This window comes from Myotis myotis, unplaced genomic scaffold, assembly GCF_014108235.1.
Source record: "Myotis myotis isolate mMyoMyo1 unplaced genomic scaffold, mMyoMyo1.p scaffold_m19_p_18, whole genome shotgun sequence".
NCBI lineage: Eukaryota > Metazoa > Chordata > Mammalia > Chiroptera > Vespertilionidae > Myotis > Myotis myotis.
This window is the reverse complement of record NW_023416322.1, coordinates 21,494,510-21,512,062: the sequence shown is the minus strand read 5'-3', so window position 1 is coordinate 21,512,062 and position 17,553 is coordinate 21,494,510. Positions and strand designations below refer to the sequence as shown.

Below are 17,553 nucleotides of genomic sequence, written 5' to 3'. Positions count from 1 at the left end.
TGTTGGTGTTGAAAAGTATGATGACAGTTAAATTTCCTTCTTCTAAAAAATCACTTTCTCTTTTTGTCTCAATGGCCAAAATATTTTTTTTAAGTACAGTAATATTATTAAACTATGTCTTGGTATTGGTTGTCTGGGTCAGGATTCTTAGGGGGGTTGACTTTAGCTGGGACTGCCGACTGGGGAGCACCCACACTTAGCCTTTCCTGCCTGGTGGTCTGAGCGAAGCTAGACCTCTTCCATGGTAGCCCAGGGGCCAGGAGAGACTGTTCTAGCACGACCTTGTCCAGGAGGTCAGCATCCATTTCTTTAACTCTATTCATCGAGGCGCTCAGGAGCCTGTCCAGATCCAGTGAGAGGTGACAACTTTAGATGAGAGGAATGACAAAGAATTTGTGGTCATGTTTTCTTTTTTTTCTTTTTTAGGACATACATTTTATTTATTTTGTTGTTGTTTTTTCCATTTTTAAAAATCATCATATTTGTCTTAATATTTATCTCACATTAAAATTGACTAAGTCAATGATTATGCAGTTTAGATTGCATTCTCAGTTGATAATTGCTAAGGTTATTGTTAAAATATCTAAAATATAACCTTTTATATATTTTAGAACTAAACTTAGAATTAGGGATAGTTATTGCCATTAGTAGGGCAAATATAGTAACAGATATAAAGATGGCTTTGTAAAATATATACATTTTTCTTTTACATCTACACTTGTAAAATATATATATTTTGACAGTTTACTGATGAAAATAGCAAGTAAAATCTGAAATATTTCTCACTAAAAATAGGTGAAGAAACATGAGGTAGTGGCATCATCTTTTGCACTAAGATTTCTAACTACATCCTGTTTTTAGATTTATATAAATTTGAGCCAAACGATAGTGCTTTTTTATTTTCATTGTACATGAGTTAAAATGTTACATGCGTGTTACATTGTATCATATAATCATACTATTTTCACATGCATAGAACATTTAGTAATATTAAATCTAATGCACCTTCTGATGAATGATTTTAAATGTTCTTTTAAAAGAAATCATGACCGTGGTTTCACCGAACTAGAAAGCACTGCATAACTTTTAAAATACAATCTTAACTTTAGAATGACTTGTATGTATTTTTTATGGTATTTTCATTTTATTCAGACCAAGAAAACTGTACTTGGGATTTTCCACTCTTAAGATTCTGCTCATTATAAATAAATGACAAGTGGGATTACATAGCCATGGAGAACGTGCTCTACCTAGCATATTTTCCAGTGTCTGGTCTTAGAGGTTACCCAATTCTGCCAAAGTATTTCAAAATACAGCAAAAAACACTTGTATTTGTATAGTGTTCATGTTGCATCACTCTGGCTTCATTGCACTCTCTCAGCTCTTTTCCTTCAAAATTTATATTAGCTTCTACCAATTAAAAATAGTAGTGGTGTTTTTATGTGTGTGCACGCATATACATACATGTGCATCTTATTCTGTCTATATATGTGACGTGTATGCAACATTTGAAGATTAGTTATGTCCTGGTGGTGAGTGAAGGGAAAGAGAAAGCTCTAGGTGGGTCTTCATGTAGCTCTTGTCATTACTGTGATCCTAGTGAGTAAAGAATCTTGCCATTCACCTATTTTTAATTTTTATTTGCAGGTAAGCTTTTGGGTTGTTAGAGAGATTCTTCATGCTCAAACATTAAAAATTAGAGCAGAAGTTTTGAGCCACTATATTAAAACTGCGAAGGTAAGAAAAACTTGTGTTTCTATTTTTTAGTTCAACCACTCAGCAATGTTTGTGAATATTTTCCTGTGGTACTTTATTTACTATTTACTGATGCTGGAAAGTAAGATGTATTGATTCATATAAGCCAGTTTTTTAAGCTGGATGCTTGTTTTCTCCGCTTTTTCCTTTATTTCTCTATTTTTTATATCTTTCATACCTTTTTCTCCCTCTCTTAGAATAGCTGAATGACATTATTTATTTAACTGAATAAGTAGACAGGTCAGATTATGGTGAAGTCTGTATTTAAATATTGGACTATTCTGCAGGTAATTAAGAAAGCCTTATAGAATTAAATAGGAGAATGTATAGCAATTAACTGCTTTTGAAATAGATCATTCTGCCACGCATATGGGGAATGATGAGACTTTATTTTTAAAAGAATAGTATAAATGAGGATGTTAACCAAATATGTTAATTACGTAGTTATTGGGGGCATAGGTAATAAATGCAGCAAGAGAAATGGAACATGGATTTAAAGGACAAGCAGAATTTAGAGAGGAGGATGGAATGAACATTCCACAAGAAGATTCCAAGATTTTATTAAAACTTGTAACAACTCCCTGTCCTGGCCAGATGGTTCAGTTGGCTCGAGTGTCATTCCATACACTAAAAGATAGCGGGTTCTGTTCCTGGTCAGGGCACTTGCCCAGGTTACAGGTTCAATCCCAGGTCTGTGCATAAGTGGGAGGCAACTGATCATTGTTTTTCTCTCTCTCTCTCTGTCTCTCTTTCTCTCTCTTCCCCTCCCTTCCTCTCTAAAAAAAAAAAAAAAAAAGGAATATAAAACTTGTAACAACTCCAAATTTATGTTAGGTTCACTAAAAAGTGGTGTACTTATAGCCACATCGTTCTTCTTGTAATAATTATATAACTTGGCTCACCTGCGAATGAAGGAAGCTAGAATAAAATAAGTATTCCATTTTAATAGTTTTAAGTTTTGTAATAATTGTAAAATTACAATTATTGTAAGTCATACCTCTTGCTTATTTTCCTTGAGCTCATGGAACAATTGTATTCTTACATTTTGTGGCACTAGATGGCAGAACTAGCCTTCTAAAATTTGATATTCTGTGGAAATGTCATATAAAATTTTTAAAACATTCTTTGTGGTATGTTAGGTAAATATTGGGTTTTAGCTTACAGAAATTCATGACTTTTCTCCATAGATTATGAATTTACATTATTGTTTTCTCATAATTTTTTTAGTTTTTTATGTGCTTGTATGTTCTACTCAAAACCACCAAATTTTGCCCATCAAACCTGCCATTATCCTGCTTGTCAAATGGCATTTAGGTCAATTTAGGCTCTTAGACTTTTTTTTTTTTTTTTTTTTTTTTTAGGCTCTTAGACTTTGAGTTACGTTTGACGGTGCTTGTTTTGATCCCAAGCCCTACATTCATAACTTTTTGTTTCTCAGTGTCTCTTAAATCCTGTTCTGACTCTCTGCCTTCTACATTAAGTTTGTTACAAAGCTGGCAGGTCTTCTCTTCTTTCAGTAGATTGTATCAGTTTGGGTTCTCTGGAGACAGTAAAATATGTATAAATATTTAATGTATAAATTGACTTAAAGAATTGACTCCTGGGTTTGGGGTTGGGGTTGGGGTTGGGATCAGGGCTGGCAAGTGTGGCATCTGTAGGGCAGATGTCTGCCTCCAGGCAGACAGCCTTGAATCTGAGGCAGGAGTTGAGGCTGCAGCCTGGAGGCAGAATTTCTTCTCTAGGAAACCTCAGTTTTTACTCTTAAGGTGTTTCAACTGATGTGATGCTGCCTACCTGATTATAGAGTATAATCTTTTAATTTAAATGATCCGATTGTAGATGGTACATCTACAAAGTATTTTCATAGCAACACCTAGATCACTGTTTGATTAAATAACCGGATACTATAGCCTAGCCAAGTTGGTACATAAAACTAATTATCCATAAACACAAAAGAGTATTTATAAAATTTATTTAAGGTATCAAAACAATGATAGAGTGAATTGCCTTGTGCCCACTGCCGACTTTAAATTCCCGTCTCTTCTTATGCAATCCCCTAACCTCCCACTACAAAAGGAACCACTTCCCTAAATTTTGGTTGCTCCTCTTTTATACTTTTACTATATGTGTGCGTGTATCCCTGAATAATATATTGTTGTATATGATTTTGAATTTTGTTTAAAATGAATTAGTCCATGATACTTTATTCTTTCACAACTTGGTATGTGTTTTTTTCACTCAGCAGTGTTACTGGATGGCTTTGGGTATATCTCTGTTGTATTCTGTTGTTTGCATATACCACAAATTGTTCAGTATGTTTTAGCTTGGGTAGTTTTTAGATTATTGCTGTTATAAACACTGCTGCTATAAAGCATTCTTGTGTGGGTCTCTTGGTGCTTATGTGAAGGTGAAACCCTAAAAATGCATAGAGAAAAATCTACCTTCAAAGAAATGACAGACCAGTAACCTTTCATTGAATCTGATGAGAATGAACATTTTTTATATTTTGGCCATTTAGGGTTGTTGTTTTTTCCCCCTGAAATGTCTATTCAAGATCTTTGAATAATATTCTATTATGGTGTTGGTCTTTTCTTTTTATAGGAGTGTTTTTTAATATGTAACTAATTTCTAGTTTTCTATTATATACTTTGCATACATCTTCCTATTTGTGGCTTGTCTTATTATTACTCTTTTCATGTTATCTTTTGACATAGATGTTCTTAGCTAAGTAATAAAACATATTCATCTTTACTTAATTTTATTGTCTTCTTTAAGGATATTTCATTTAAGAAAGCTCTGAGAATTTTTTTTAAAAAAATGGCTTTTTAATTAGCCTTTAAAAGTTTCATAGCTTGAGTATTTCCTCTATGTGGAGTATATTTAATATATAATATGAATGAATTATACATTCCAGTTCATAATTTTCCATGAATAATCATTCCAGCAGCATTCTTAAAAATCCTTCTTTCTTAAAGCTTTCTTTATTTTATTTTGTCTGACAGCATCTTTTTATCACACTTGTTCTTGAAAAAATGCTATTTCAGACTTACAGGTTGTTTGTTTGTTTTTTTAATGTATTTACTCTGTTTAGGATTCCTTGAGTTCCTGGCTTTAGGAATGACTGTCTTTTAGTAATTTGGGAAAATAATCTGCCATTGCATCACAAATATTGTTTCTGCCCCATTATTTTTTTTAGTATCTCCTAAAAAGTGAGATAAATGTTGGCCTTTTTGCTGTACCTTTCATGTCCCTTAACTTATTTTAAGAATTTTTAAAACTCATTGGCTTTTATGTTGCATTCTGGATAGGGCCTTCACAATTAATCTTCATTTTATTTGAGAACAACATACCTGATATTGTTCTCCATTTGTGAGTTCCTATTTCCTTGTGTTTTTTCATTTTCCTTTTTTTTTTTTACTTGTGTTTATATTTCTTGAAACCTTATGGGAATTTTTTGAGACCCGAGTTAAGGTGGCATACTAGGTTGAGTTCTCTAGAGAAACAGAACCCTTCTCTTCTCTTTGTTCTAATGTTCAGAACAGGCTTTTTGTCTTGGAGTCGCTTAATAGGGCATAGAACCATTTTAAATGACTGATTTTTATATAGGGCTCTTGGGATGTCAGCATCTCATAGTATGAAGAAGTCTGGGAATAATCACAAAGTGTCGAGTAGATGTCTTGGCAAACTGATGGAACCTATTGTTAGGTACAAGTTGTCTGCAAGGAGACTATAAAAGCAAGGTCTGGTCCTGGGAAGCAGGTGGATGTCCAAGCATGAACAAGGAACCCTGGATCTGGGGATTCAGGCAGGAGGAAGCAGGAAAGTGAAGAGGACTGTCGAAAGCAGGTTTGAGCTCTAACCCTGAATAATGGTGGTATTGAGTAGGAAACCAAATCAGGATCCTTTTCTTGAAACTCGAATCTTAGGACAGAGGCTTAGTAATATTTTAGTGTAAGGAAGGAGACTGCTTGCTGGATACCAGGGTGCATGATCATACCAGGTGAACTTGATATCAGCCATATCTTTGTTTTTGTTATTATATTACCCAAGTAGAAGTAGATTGGTTCCCAGAGCTTGGGGGCAGTGCCAGGTTAGAATACAGAATTTCTGTTGAGGGCCAAAAGCAACTTAGGGGTAAAATTGAGGTGTTCTAAAGATAGATCTTAGCAATGAGGGTACTAAGTATGGACACTACCAATGCCTAGATTTTACTTGTTGTTCATCTAAAGATTTTTTTTGTATTAATGCTCTTTATTTGTCGCCTCTTCTCTTTTTCTAAATCTTCAGAAACTGTATGAGCTGAATAACCTCCATGCACTCATGGCAGTGGTTTCTGGCTTACAGAGCGCCCCGATTTTTAGATTGACGAAAACATGGGCGGTGAGTAATCCTCCTTAGGTTAATGAAAGGTTAGACTTCCTATTGGAAGTAAAGATGTATTCGTTTCTTTTGTAGTGCTTAGTGAGGTTAATATTATGATAATAGATAAGGATTTTTAAATTACTTTGTCCTCTGTTCTTTGAAACCTACATTTTTATGTCTCAAGTGTTTCAGGAGGCTAATCTGATAATTTTGGGATAAATTACAACTTGGTGCTTGTCTTTACTCATCTAGACAATACTGCCTTTCATGTTTACTGATGGGAAGTGTAAATACATTTAATCATGTAAAAGCTATGCTTTTGGAAAGTTTTAAGGAAAATCTAAATTTTAAGTTTCAAAAAATATACTTAGTTTCCATTAATTTTTAGTCAACTTTGGGGGTTTTCCTTAGGAATAATGGAAAGCCTGAGAGTTAGCATGCTGTTATGCAGTGTTGCTGCACATTCTGATATGTTAATCATATTTGGTTTTATTACATTGATAAGGTCAGGATGTGAATTTTTACATCTGCAAATTTGTGTATTTCGTCTTTGAGTGACATGATACTGACCTCAAGTTTTCTAGGTATTTTTTATTTAGATTTATGTAAGTAAAACTTTACATTTAATTAAGTGTGTTCATATTTAATACTGTTCTTCAATGTTAAAGGGGTTAGCCTAGTGTCACTTTCACTTTTCATAGTGTCTGCAGACAGATGTTTCTCATGAAAACCAGGGTAGATTTCTATATTGGAAAAACATTAATATGGAAGAATTTACACTCCTCTTTATATTTTAGAAACACCTGGGTGAAGGGTTTTCCTACTTTAAAATTTATTTTTCAATAATGATGTCCTTATTCTCTTTTCTTAATTTGAATTTCATGGAGGAATGGAAATGATTATAAATATGCAGTTATGAATTCCATCTTTGAAGTTTTGGGGGAAAGAATTATACTCTGATTTATATTGTGGTTTAGAAATGAGCTACATTTTCCTCAAGTTAATTTTCATTTTCCTTGAAGATATTTTTTTGTCTCCTTCATGTATTTGCATGGAAAAGATTTTTTTAAATTCAATAACAGCTCCATTATTAATCTAAATAAAATTTTTGGTGTTTATATTAAATTTTAAAATATTCCATACTGTACCAGGCACTGTGTAATTTGCTTGACATAAAACAGTAAGTGATATAGACAGTCCCATTCTTATATAGCTAACAGTCTACTGGGAAAAGATAAACTGTAAATAAATAAATGATGTATCATAAATAGTGATGAACGCTCTGAAGAAAAATAAAGCAGAGTAAATGGGACAGAAGGGGAAGGAAGTATTTCATATAATATGTTGTAAGAGAGTCTCTGATAAGTGAGAGTTGGGGAGAGACCTGAAGGAATTGAGAGAGCCATTCATGTGGATATCTGGGAGAAGAGAATTCCGAGCAGAGGTAGTAGCCAGTACAAAGGCCCCAATAATGTTCAAAGAATAGCAGGGTGGTCATTGTTGACAGTGGAGTAAGCTAGGGAGTGGTTGATGTGGGAGACGAGTCCAGAGAGGTGGCATCGAGTTAGATATTGGAGATGCTATTTGCTGATATTCAGGGCAGTGTAGATATTTTTTGGGCGACTGACCTTGCTTTTCTTTTATTCTCCTTGATTATCTTTATGTTTTTCAAAGGGCACACACAACAAATCTACCCACAAGCCTCTTAAAACAGTTTCAGTTGATTATTCAACTGTGTGGATACAGCCAGTGGTCAAAGGGATAAAAGAAAAAATGTCAAAAATCCAAAAATGTAAACCAGTTTACAAATATTGTGGCCATAGTTAAATTTGTCAAGAAAAACTTGTCAACAAAAATTGCTTAACCATTTAAAATAGCAAAGATGGGAAATAATGTATTATAATTTACTAACTTAATGATTTTATGTACATGTCTGATTTTGTCACTTATGTATTACCAAAATATAATTAAAGAATGTATAACTTTGAAATTAAATTTAAATTTACGGTAAATACAACACAGCTTCAAGTCTTTGCTATAATAAAATGGGATTTGGAAATAACTTAGGCTTTTCTGTTTGTTTTTTAGTTACTAAGTCGAAAAGACAAAACTACCTTTGAAAAATTAGAATATGTAATGAGTAAAGAAGATAACTACAAAAGACTCAGAGACTATATAAGTAGCTTAAAGATGACACCCTGCATTCCCTATTTAGGTGAGTTGACGTCACCGTGTGTTCATTATGCCTGGTTAATCAGTATTTATATAAAATTCAAGGCAGTTTAAAAGTGTTTGTAACCTTTAAAGAAATTACTGGGATTATTAGGCTGAAGAGATTGACTAAAGGAATGTGTTATTACCTGGAATGTATTTTTATATTAAATTAGCCTTTGCCCTAAAGATTTTTCATAGACTATCATTTTCTGTTAAAAATAGACCCGTATGGTAAAAGAATACATTTTAGCTATTTTGTAATGCTTTTAAAGAATAAATCAGTAGTTTGCAATGAACTTTAATGCTGTAACAATATTTAGCATTAACTAAAGAAATTGACCAAGAGATTTATTAAATTTACTTTTAATATCATAAGTTCATGTTTTATACAGTTGGCAGATGTTTTAGGGTGTATTTTGAAAAGTAGTCTCAGTAATGTTGGTGTTACTGTTTTTCTGGATGAAATAAATTGTTTGGCTGGGGGAATTTAGCTTTAGTGCTAAGACAAAATAAATCTGTATTTGATATAACACTTGACTAAAGATTTACCTCTTTACTGTATATTTTACAGTATTTATAAATTCCAAGAATTATTCAAACAATAGCATTATAAGATTATTTTCACAAAAGTGTGTGTAAATTTAAATATAGAAAATGCTCTATAGAATATATGTCTAGCAAAAATTAAGTTGGTTTGATCCTATATAGAGAGTAATGAAATGGTAAACATTTCTTTCTTGCTAATATCCCTTTTTCTCCCATCTCCACTCTCTCTTTTATATAACTACTCATACCGATTTTTTGATAGCTGTTTTTGAAAGTAAATCGAAAAGCCTGTTATGTGTTCAGGAGGTGCTGCAGTGTCATCTTTGATGCCTTTACATACTGTGACATGGAAGACAAAATAGAGCCAGAGGCAGTGATACTCATTCAGCCGCTATAGAGCATCAGGCTTAGTTTGTCAGAGAACTAAGGGACCTCCTAGGATTCCAGTGAAATCGGGAATGTTGTGCACCCTATGTCGAAGGCAGATACCCCTAAACACAGTGTAGATAATGGCACTACATACCAGAACAGTGTGTCCTGTTTCTTTAATAAATGACTCAGGGCCATCGTGAGCATGACTGTACCAGAGAGCCTCTAAGCTGGATATAAGGAGAGACATTCTGCACGTGTCCACTTTTTACTGTAGCCTTGGCTGTGCCAGTCTTGAAAATGTAATTTGGGGGAGAGGAGGAATAGAGCATTTAAAAAATATCATCAACGTCTTCAAACTTTATAAAAACTTTTGTAGCATAAAGAGCATTTAACTGACAATGACAACCCTCAGTTCCAAAATGGCACCACCACACTAACTTTCCACGTCATTGAACTGTCTTCTTGGAGCCCTGCTCTCTTTCCCTAGAAATACACACAGGACCAGAATCATGGTCTTTTTAAGGCTGGATGGGACCACAGTGATCTCTTCTTTACGTTTTAGAACACAAAGGTCCAGAAGGTGGATGACCTGACTCATAGACCTAAAACCTAGTTACTACAGACCCTCAATCTGAAGGTTTGATCTAGCATCTTTCCAATTATACCTGCGAAGCTCTTGTTCTAAAATTTGCTGATTCTGTTACTGTTTTTTTTATCATTGAAATGTTTTTCTCAAATTCCATAATTTGTATCTTTTAGAAATGGAAATAAGTATTATTTTCTATTGAAAAAGAGAAAATGGCAAAATAATAATAATTCTGGTGCTCTCACGTCTAGTTCAGGGCCTTGTTTTATATTTTCCACAATGGAGACTTCAGGCAGGATTTGAAGTTGTCCCTGTGTGTGCATATGCATGTACTGTTGATGCGCATACAGAGAGAGAAGCGTGGTTGGAGTTTAGTGGAATCTGGAAAGGTTTTCCATTAAAGAATATACCTGCTTTCTCCAAACGCTGATCTCTGAAACAAACACCGTAATTATTTCTGTGGGTTAAAGCAAAGGAGGCAAATATTGCGGTGCAGAAGTTAATTTGGAGAAAACAGTAAAACCATTATCTTTCCTGTGTCTTTAGTTTGGTGTCCATTGACTTTCTTCTCTCTGGTTTTGTTTAGTCTTGTATGCTCTCCTGGCCCAGCATCTTCCCTTTCACTGTCACCATGTAATTTCTCCTTCATGCCTAAGCCAGTAAAAAAGCCACCCTATTCCTCCTTTCTCCTTGCTGCTTCCTTTTGCTCAGCATGTATCCCTCTTCACTTGTAGAAATTTCCCAATAAGGTCACCACTGACTTCCACTTTGAAGTATTTAATAAGTATTTCTCAAACCTCATCTTAAATTTGTGAGGTTGATACTAGTTATTTCTGCTTCTTGAAATTCTCCACTCGTAGCACCTGTCTCTTGGTTTATCTTCTATATTCTGGCTTTTGTTTTAATGGCTTCTCTTTCTCTGCCTTTGTCTTAAATCTATTCTTCTAGAGGTGTCTCAGTCTACATTTTTTCTTATTATCTATACTCATTTGGAGTGGTCTCATTCAGATTTTTCCACATATCACCTGATGACTCTCAGATCTAGACTAGACTTTTATATCTAGCTGCCTATGTAATTCCTGAGGCCTGATAGCATCTTAGCTATTCAGATACTGATTGCATGAGATACCTGTATTAACTCTAAGTCAGCATGTCCAGAAATAAATTCATCATCTTTCCCCTTCCTCCATACCGGATCCCCATCTTATCTCCCAGCCTCATGTACCAGTGATCATGGTGTGGCATTGTTTACACTACTCCCTCACACTAGAAACCTGGGGGGTTTACGGAATTTCTCCTCTTCATCTACTTCTCATATTCTCTGTTGAAATGAGATGCGTCTTTCTGAGGGTTATCCAAAATTTGAAATCAAAAGGGGGGAAATGGCAAAGTACTTAGAGGATATACATTTTAATATCTGTATAATTTTATATTTTGAAGTCTTCATATATTATTCATCCCTTTATTGGTTTGTGAAGCATCTGAGGCTGTGATGTAATTGCGCAACATTTGGCATAAATATTTTGGTAGACTTGTGAAAGGAAAATGAAACATTTGTCAGATAAATTATTGTGACTCAGTTTAGCTTATTTCCAGCATGAAAATCTTTTTAATATAGTGTTGATTTTGTTTTATAAAGCAGATCTTGAAATTAAATGTATTTCATCTATCAGAACACACATGCTTTTCTTAAGGAAATGTGAAGCATTTTCAACTTATACAGCCGTGACTACCTGATTTATTTACATCATAGACAGCTGGTTCTTTTTTTCATTCCTGATCTTCAGTTCCAGAGTGTTCTGAAGAATGAAGATTTAACAGTAGTTTATATCTTGGTAATATTTACTTTGTTCATATTTTGTTCTAATTTAAAATGAATTAGGGTCATGATTTTTTAATTTAACTTGTCTTGATTTTAGAATCCTTTACCCCTCATAAGAAACAATTGCCAAAAATGTCAACATTTACAAGATGCTGTATGGTTGATAGGACAGAATTTACTCTGAAGACATTTGAAAGATAACATTTATTATGGAAATTGGTAGTTTCTGTTCAACTGTCCCTCTTCAAGCATACTGAATTTGCATAATGCTACCCTTTATTCCTTATGTCTGCAAAGGTTCATTTGCAAAGATGTATCAACCTGAGGAATCTGTAGTGCCTAGAGAAAAGGCAAAGACTCCTGGCATGTTTCTTAACATGAGAGATGTGATTCAAACGGATGGTGTTTGCCCCTAAAAGTCATGATCAAAACCGACCATTCTTTATGAAACTTAAAAAAGGAGGTGGAGTTTTATATGCTGACAGACTCTTTACTTTGATACTGCCAGATTTATCCATAATTCAGTGTGGATTCAATTCTACAAAGTAGAAAATGTTTTTTTGGCTTTCAATTCATCATCCCTTGAAAAGTTGTCTCTTCTGTTGGGTTCTCATTCAAAGTAAAAATTAGCCTGGACAGACAATACAGTAAATAATTCTTAGAGCAAGGATACAGTTTTTTTGGAGAGGAATAGTTTGGCAAATCTCAAGGAAAAAATTGTTTTATATGAGAATTATTGCTTAAAATCTGAAAATCATTAACAGCATTCATTTGTTCTTGTCATTGAAGAACAATCTTAAGGGGTTTATGGAAGAATTTGGCATAGGAAGTTTTACTTTGCTGGAGAGGAAGAAAAGCAGAACATTGTGCAAAAATAATTTAGTTGTATGAAACCTGATATCTTTCATGTGCATTTTCTAGCCTCATTTCTGTTTTACGTAATTTTGGGAAAATGCAGTAGCTCAACTGACTTATGTTTTCTGGGAAAGAAAGCATACAGGGTGGGTCAAAAGTTGGTTTACGTTGTTTGTATGGAAAATCATACAATAACAAATAAATAATAATACAATAATAAAATTCAAGTTTTACGTACTCACAACTATAAACCTACTTTTGCCCCACTCTGTATTTCTAAAACTCTGGCGATAAGTAAATTGTTGCCGTTCTATATATTGCTTTCTATTAAGTAGAAGCCCAGTTTTTGTTAAGCTTCTGCCCTTCTGTGGGGCACAGATACCTTGTTTTGGTGTATCTGGGTATGACTCCTTGCTCTTGTAGAGAGAGCTCCCCCTCCCACATGCACTTAGTTTTTATTTAATGTGTTAGATTTTCATAATAGCTCCCCCTTTTATTTTTTTGAGAAGAGAAAAGCTGTTTTTAGAATAGCCCTCTGTAATGCAGTGCCCTCTCCATCCCGTGTTCTCTGAAAAGCATCATTTTATTTTCATCATGATGTTTGCACTAATCTCTGTCCCCCTCAGCCGTGTGTAAGCCCTTCTTCTTTTTTCTTTTTTAATCCTCACCTGAAGATATTTTTCCATTGATTTTTAGAGAGAGGGAAAGACAGAGAGAAATATCGATGTGAGAGAAACACAACAATTGGTTTCCTCCTGCACAGGCCCAAGCCAGGGAGGAGCCTGCAACCGAGGTACATGCTCTTGACTAGAATCAAACCTGGGACTCCAGTTTGCAGGCCAATGCTCTGTCCACTGAGCCAAACCAGCCAGGGCTGTAAGCCTTTCTTTGTCTTGGTCCAAGGCTTTGTCCTTGGCATCTAGAACAAAAATAGGCACTTAGTAATATTTGTTGGTTGTATTAATTAATTAAATGATTCTTTTCTGGTTCTTCCCACTGGCCCTATAATTTTATTTGTGTGGCATTTTTGTATACATTAACTCCTACCCACTCCAGTTTTCTTTTGTTGCATCAGCTGACTAACCAGTATTTGCTTAGCAGCAGGCTTGGTGCTAGATACATAGCAGTGAATGAAATGGGCTTTATCCCTGCCTTTATGGAACATCACAGCTCTTTAATACCATGGCTCAGGTTGCTATTACAGCCTTGTGAATCTTCTCTCCTATCTCCTGTTTCATGGAAGTGGTACATACATGTCATTGCCAGGCCTTGTTTGAGGTGTCCTCATCTTAGCCAATGGAATGTTTAAAGCATGCCTAAACTTAAAAGGAACTTCAGGTTTTATCTGATCCTTTTATTTTTCAGTAGTTTCTTTCTATCTTGATCTCCCAGTAAAATATGGTTCTTTAGTTTACATTCGTTTTAGAAACTTCTGTTAACCAATGTACAGATATTTTCAAAAATAATAGCTTTGCATTCATATTTTTATGCAGATAATTTCAACAAAGTCCAAAGCTTTCTGCAGCTCTATGGGTACTGAGGTGTGTTTTTTTTTTTTCCCTTCCTCTATGGTAGAATCGTACTTGGTGGAAAGTATAAAAGGCTCTGAACTGATCTCAAAAATGCCTGATGGTTAAAAAACGCCGCTGGCATTCAGTATTTAAAGAGCGTTACTCCGCTTTCCTGGTCTTTGGTTTGGTTTGTAGGTAATGCACACCATGGGTTGCTTTGCCTTATCCTTCTCAGTGGATTACATGTTGTATACTAGAACAGCAGCCAGGCGCACTCAGGCCTTTTCTTTTGAATCCTGAGAATGAGCTCTGACCAATGGCAGCTCGCCCAGCCTTTTCTCTGGCCAGAATCACATCCCCGTTTTCCATCACCTCATTTATATCCGTTTTACCCTTATTCTTTTCATTTTGTTTTGTTTTCCTGCCAGTTTTCTTTTTCTTTTTAATTTCTTTATTAATTATTACATGTGTCCTTATCCCCCCATTCCCCCCCCCAGCCCCCCACTCATGTCCTCACCCCCCTATTGTCTGTGTCCATTGGTTAGGCTTATAGGCATGCATACAAGTCCTTTGGTTGACCTCTTATTCTTTTTATATATTTAAAATTCCTCTAACATTCTTTAATGGTATACATAATTTCTGAAGTTTATTTTAGATCACTCATTAGCTTATGATATAAAAAGGCTGGAGGTAGGGTTGCATTAATTTCTTTCCCATGTTCATATTTTTCTTTAAGAGCCTATCTCTTTAAAAAAAAAAAAATAATGTATAGCAACTATACAGTACTGCATCTCAGTCATAAATATAATGTGATTCCCAAGTTCCAGCAGCTTTGCCAGTGGTGCTTCCAACTATTGATGTTTCAATAATTTGTAATATTTTTAAGCAAAAAATTGGAGATTAATAATAAAAACCTTTTTCTTTAAGATATCTTTATTGATTTCATAGAGTATAAAGGAGAGGGAGAGAGAGATAGAAACATCAATATTGAGAGAGAATCATTGATCGGCTGCCTCCTACACACTCCCTTCTGAGGATTGAGCCCACAACACCGGCATGTGCCCTGACTGGGAATCGAACCGTGACCTCCTGGTTCATAGATTGATTCTCAACCACTGAGACACAACAATCGGGAAATAATAAAAATCTTAATAATTAACATTTATTCAGTATTTAATACTATATGCCTGATGCTGTGTACTTACATAAATTAGTTCTTAACAATTTATAAGGTAAGTGATATTATTCATATTTTACAAGTGGAGAAACTTAGACAAGGGAGGTTAAATTGACTTATAAAGATATGCATTTTAAGTAATTCATTTATAGTTCAAGAAAAACAATATGAAATTATATCAATATTTTGGCAGCTGTATGTAGATTGAAACTTTTAGTTCATTCTTTAATCTTCCTTATAATTATCTGTAGAACTACAATATAATAACTGTTAACCCCACTGATAAAATTGAAAAGTGAGCTTATTTTTAGATGGATTTTTTGGAGGTAGAGGGTGGAATTATGGCATTATAAGTGGAAGCAATCCTTTCTTACTTGGTTATCTCTCTTAGGCCCTAAAATAAAAGACTAAAAACGTGTCAGGGTGTAATAATCTTTAACTTACTATTAAGTATATAAAAATAGTATTGCATTACATTTACAAATAATTTAAAACATTTTCATGATTGCAGAAGTTCTTACAGGCTTTTTATATTATTACCAGGAGGAGACCTAAGAACAATAATGCTAGAAGAATTAGCATTCTCATATCATAACTCTCAAGTGAACATTAGACCGAAAATTTGGTCTTTATACTCTACCAGGCTTGAAACCTAAGGATATGTTTATTTATAGATATTAACTAAATTTCAAGGTGGTGTCTAATATTGGCATTATCCAAAATCTCAAGTTTTAAAAGTCGACTTCACAGATGCCAAGTTTCCTAGGCATTGATGGCCTCTCACTGAGAATGGCACAGTCTAAATCCTTTCTAGGATAAGCTCCATTTCATTTATTAAGAGTAACTGACATAAAGAGTCTTTCAGGGACTTGTATGCATGCATATAAGCATAGCCAATGGACATAAGACACTGGGGGGGGGTGGGTAGGGGAGGCCAGGGGATTGTCAAGGGCGGGGGGGAAAAAAAGGAGACATATGTAATACTCTTTGTAATACTTTAAGCAATAAAAAAAATTAAATTAAAAAAAAAAAGTCTTTCGTTAAGCCAGCTCCAAAGTTATAGCTCAATCTTATTGAAGGTGAGGCAACCACGTTTTTATTCCAGGTAACCTGCGAAGTAGCTAGCTACTAGGCCTTTCCTGCCACATAGGCAACCTGTCGACTCTCTCATAAGATCTTCGTTAGGCCCTCGCCTGTATATCTCAGTGGTTAGAGCATCAACCGTGGATGGAAGGTTCATGAGTTCGATTCCCCATCAAAGGCATGTTACCTGAGTTGCAGGTTCAATCCCCAAGTCATTGTGCTTACAGAAGGCAACCAGTCGATGTTTCTCTGTCTCTATTCCTCTCCCTTTTTTTCTCTCTAGAGTCAATGAAAAACATACCCTTGGATGAGAATTTAAAAAAAACAACAACAAAAGATCCCCATTAGGTTGAAATTCCTACTATGGCTATTCTTGCCTTAATTCTTATTTTTATTTTTTTATGGTTCAGTCTTTTTCCTATCTGCCATAGTAGCTGACATAGCTCTATTAGGTTATAATGACAATCATAGGCCAGTGTAATTTTGTGCCTGAAAACTTGGATATTATTTCTCTTAGCACATGTATTGATCACTTACTCTATGCAAGGCACCATAATAAGTATTACAGAAAGTACGTAGATGAGTGGTAACCTGATAGCTACAGTCCACTGAGTCCATACTGTGTCAGGCATTATTCTAAATGTTTTGCCACATGTATTATGTCATTTGATTTTCACACTAATCATGTGGTCTAGGCAAGGTACTGTTGTTATCCCCATTTTATAGATTAGAAAACTGAGGCAAGATATATAAATTACCCAGGGTAGCCCAGCTAGTAGATGGTAGAGTTGGGCAAATGCAAGCAGTTTGGGCTTTAGAACCTACCCTCAGTCCTTACATAACACTGCTTCTTGTTCCCTCCTCTCATGGAGCTCACTCGCATAAGTTGTCCTTAGCTCTCCGGAACAGAGCTGTGTCAGCTCTCCGAAGGAGAGGAGAAGGCCCAGCAGCCAAGGCAGTTTAACATTCAGCCCAGTTTTCTAGTTTGTTGGTTGACTTTGACATCATTCTAGTGTTACTAATATTCCTCTTCTGTGAAAATTCTGTAAGACTTGCTTTGATTGAGTTTTGGATGTTCACATGATATGCTACAGTTGTGTCAAAAAATGAAATACCCTAGTGAAGTATTATTTAACTAACATTTGATATAACAATTAGATATCTAATTCCTCCCAGAAATCTTATAGCAGATATTTCAGGGGTGGGGGGAGTTCTGGGGATGGTGGGGAGGGCCTTGAAAACCATTCTAAGAGGAATAGGTAAAATAAAG

The 17,553-nt window shown here is 34.9% G+C and overlaps 1 protein-coding gene across 10 annotated transcripts in view; it reads left to right on the top strand.

Moving 5' to 3' along the window:
- RALGPS2 (Ral GEF with PH domain and SH3 binding motif 2) overlaps positions 1-17,553 on the top strand; it is a 130,787-nt gene that overhangs the window by 61,788 nt on the left and 51,446 nt on the right. For 9 of the 10 annotated variants that reach the window (XM_036342247.1, XM_036342242.1, XM_036342243.1 and 6 more), the window contains 3 exons: positions 1,648-1,737; positions 6,043-6,135; positions 8,206-8,332. In XM_036342247.1, the coding sequence (XP_036198140.1) occupies positions 1,648-1,737; positions 6,043-6,135; positions 8,206-8,332 (310 nt within the window). The remainder of the gene's footprint in view (positions 1-1,647; positions 1,738-6,042; positions 6,136-8,205; positions 8,333-17,553) is intronic. The other variant, XM_036342246.1, reaches the window with a different exon arrangement.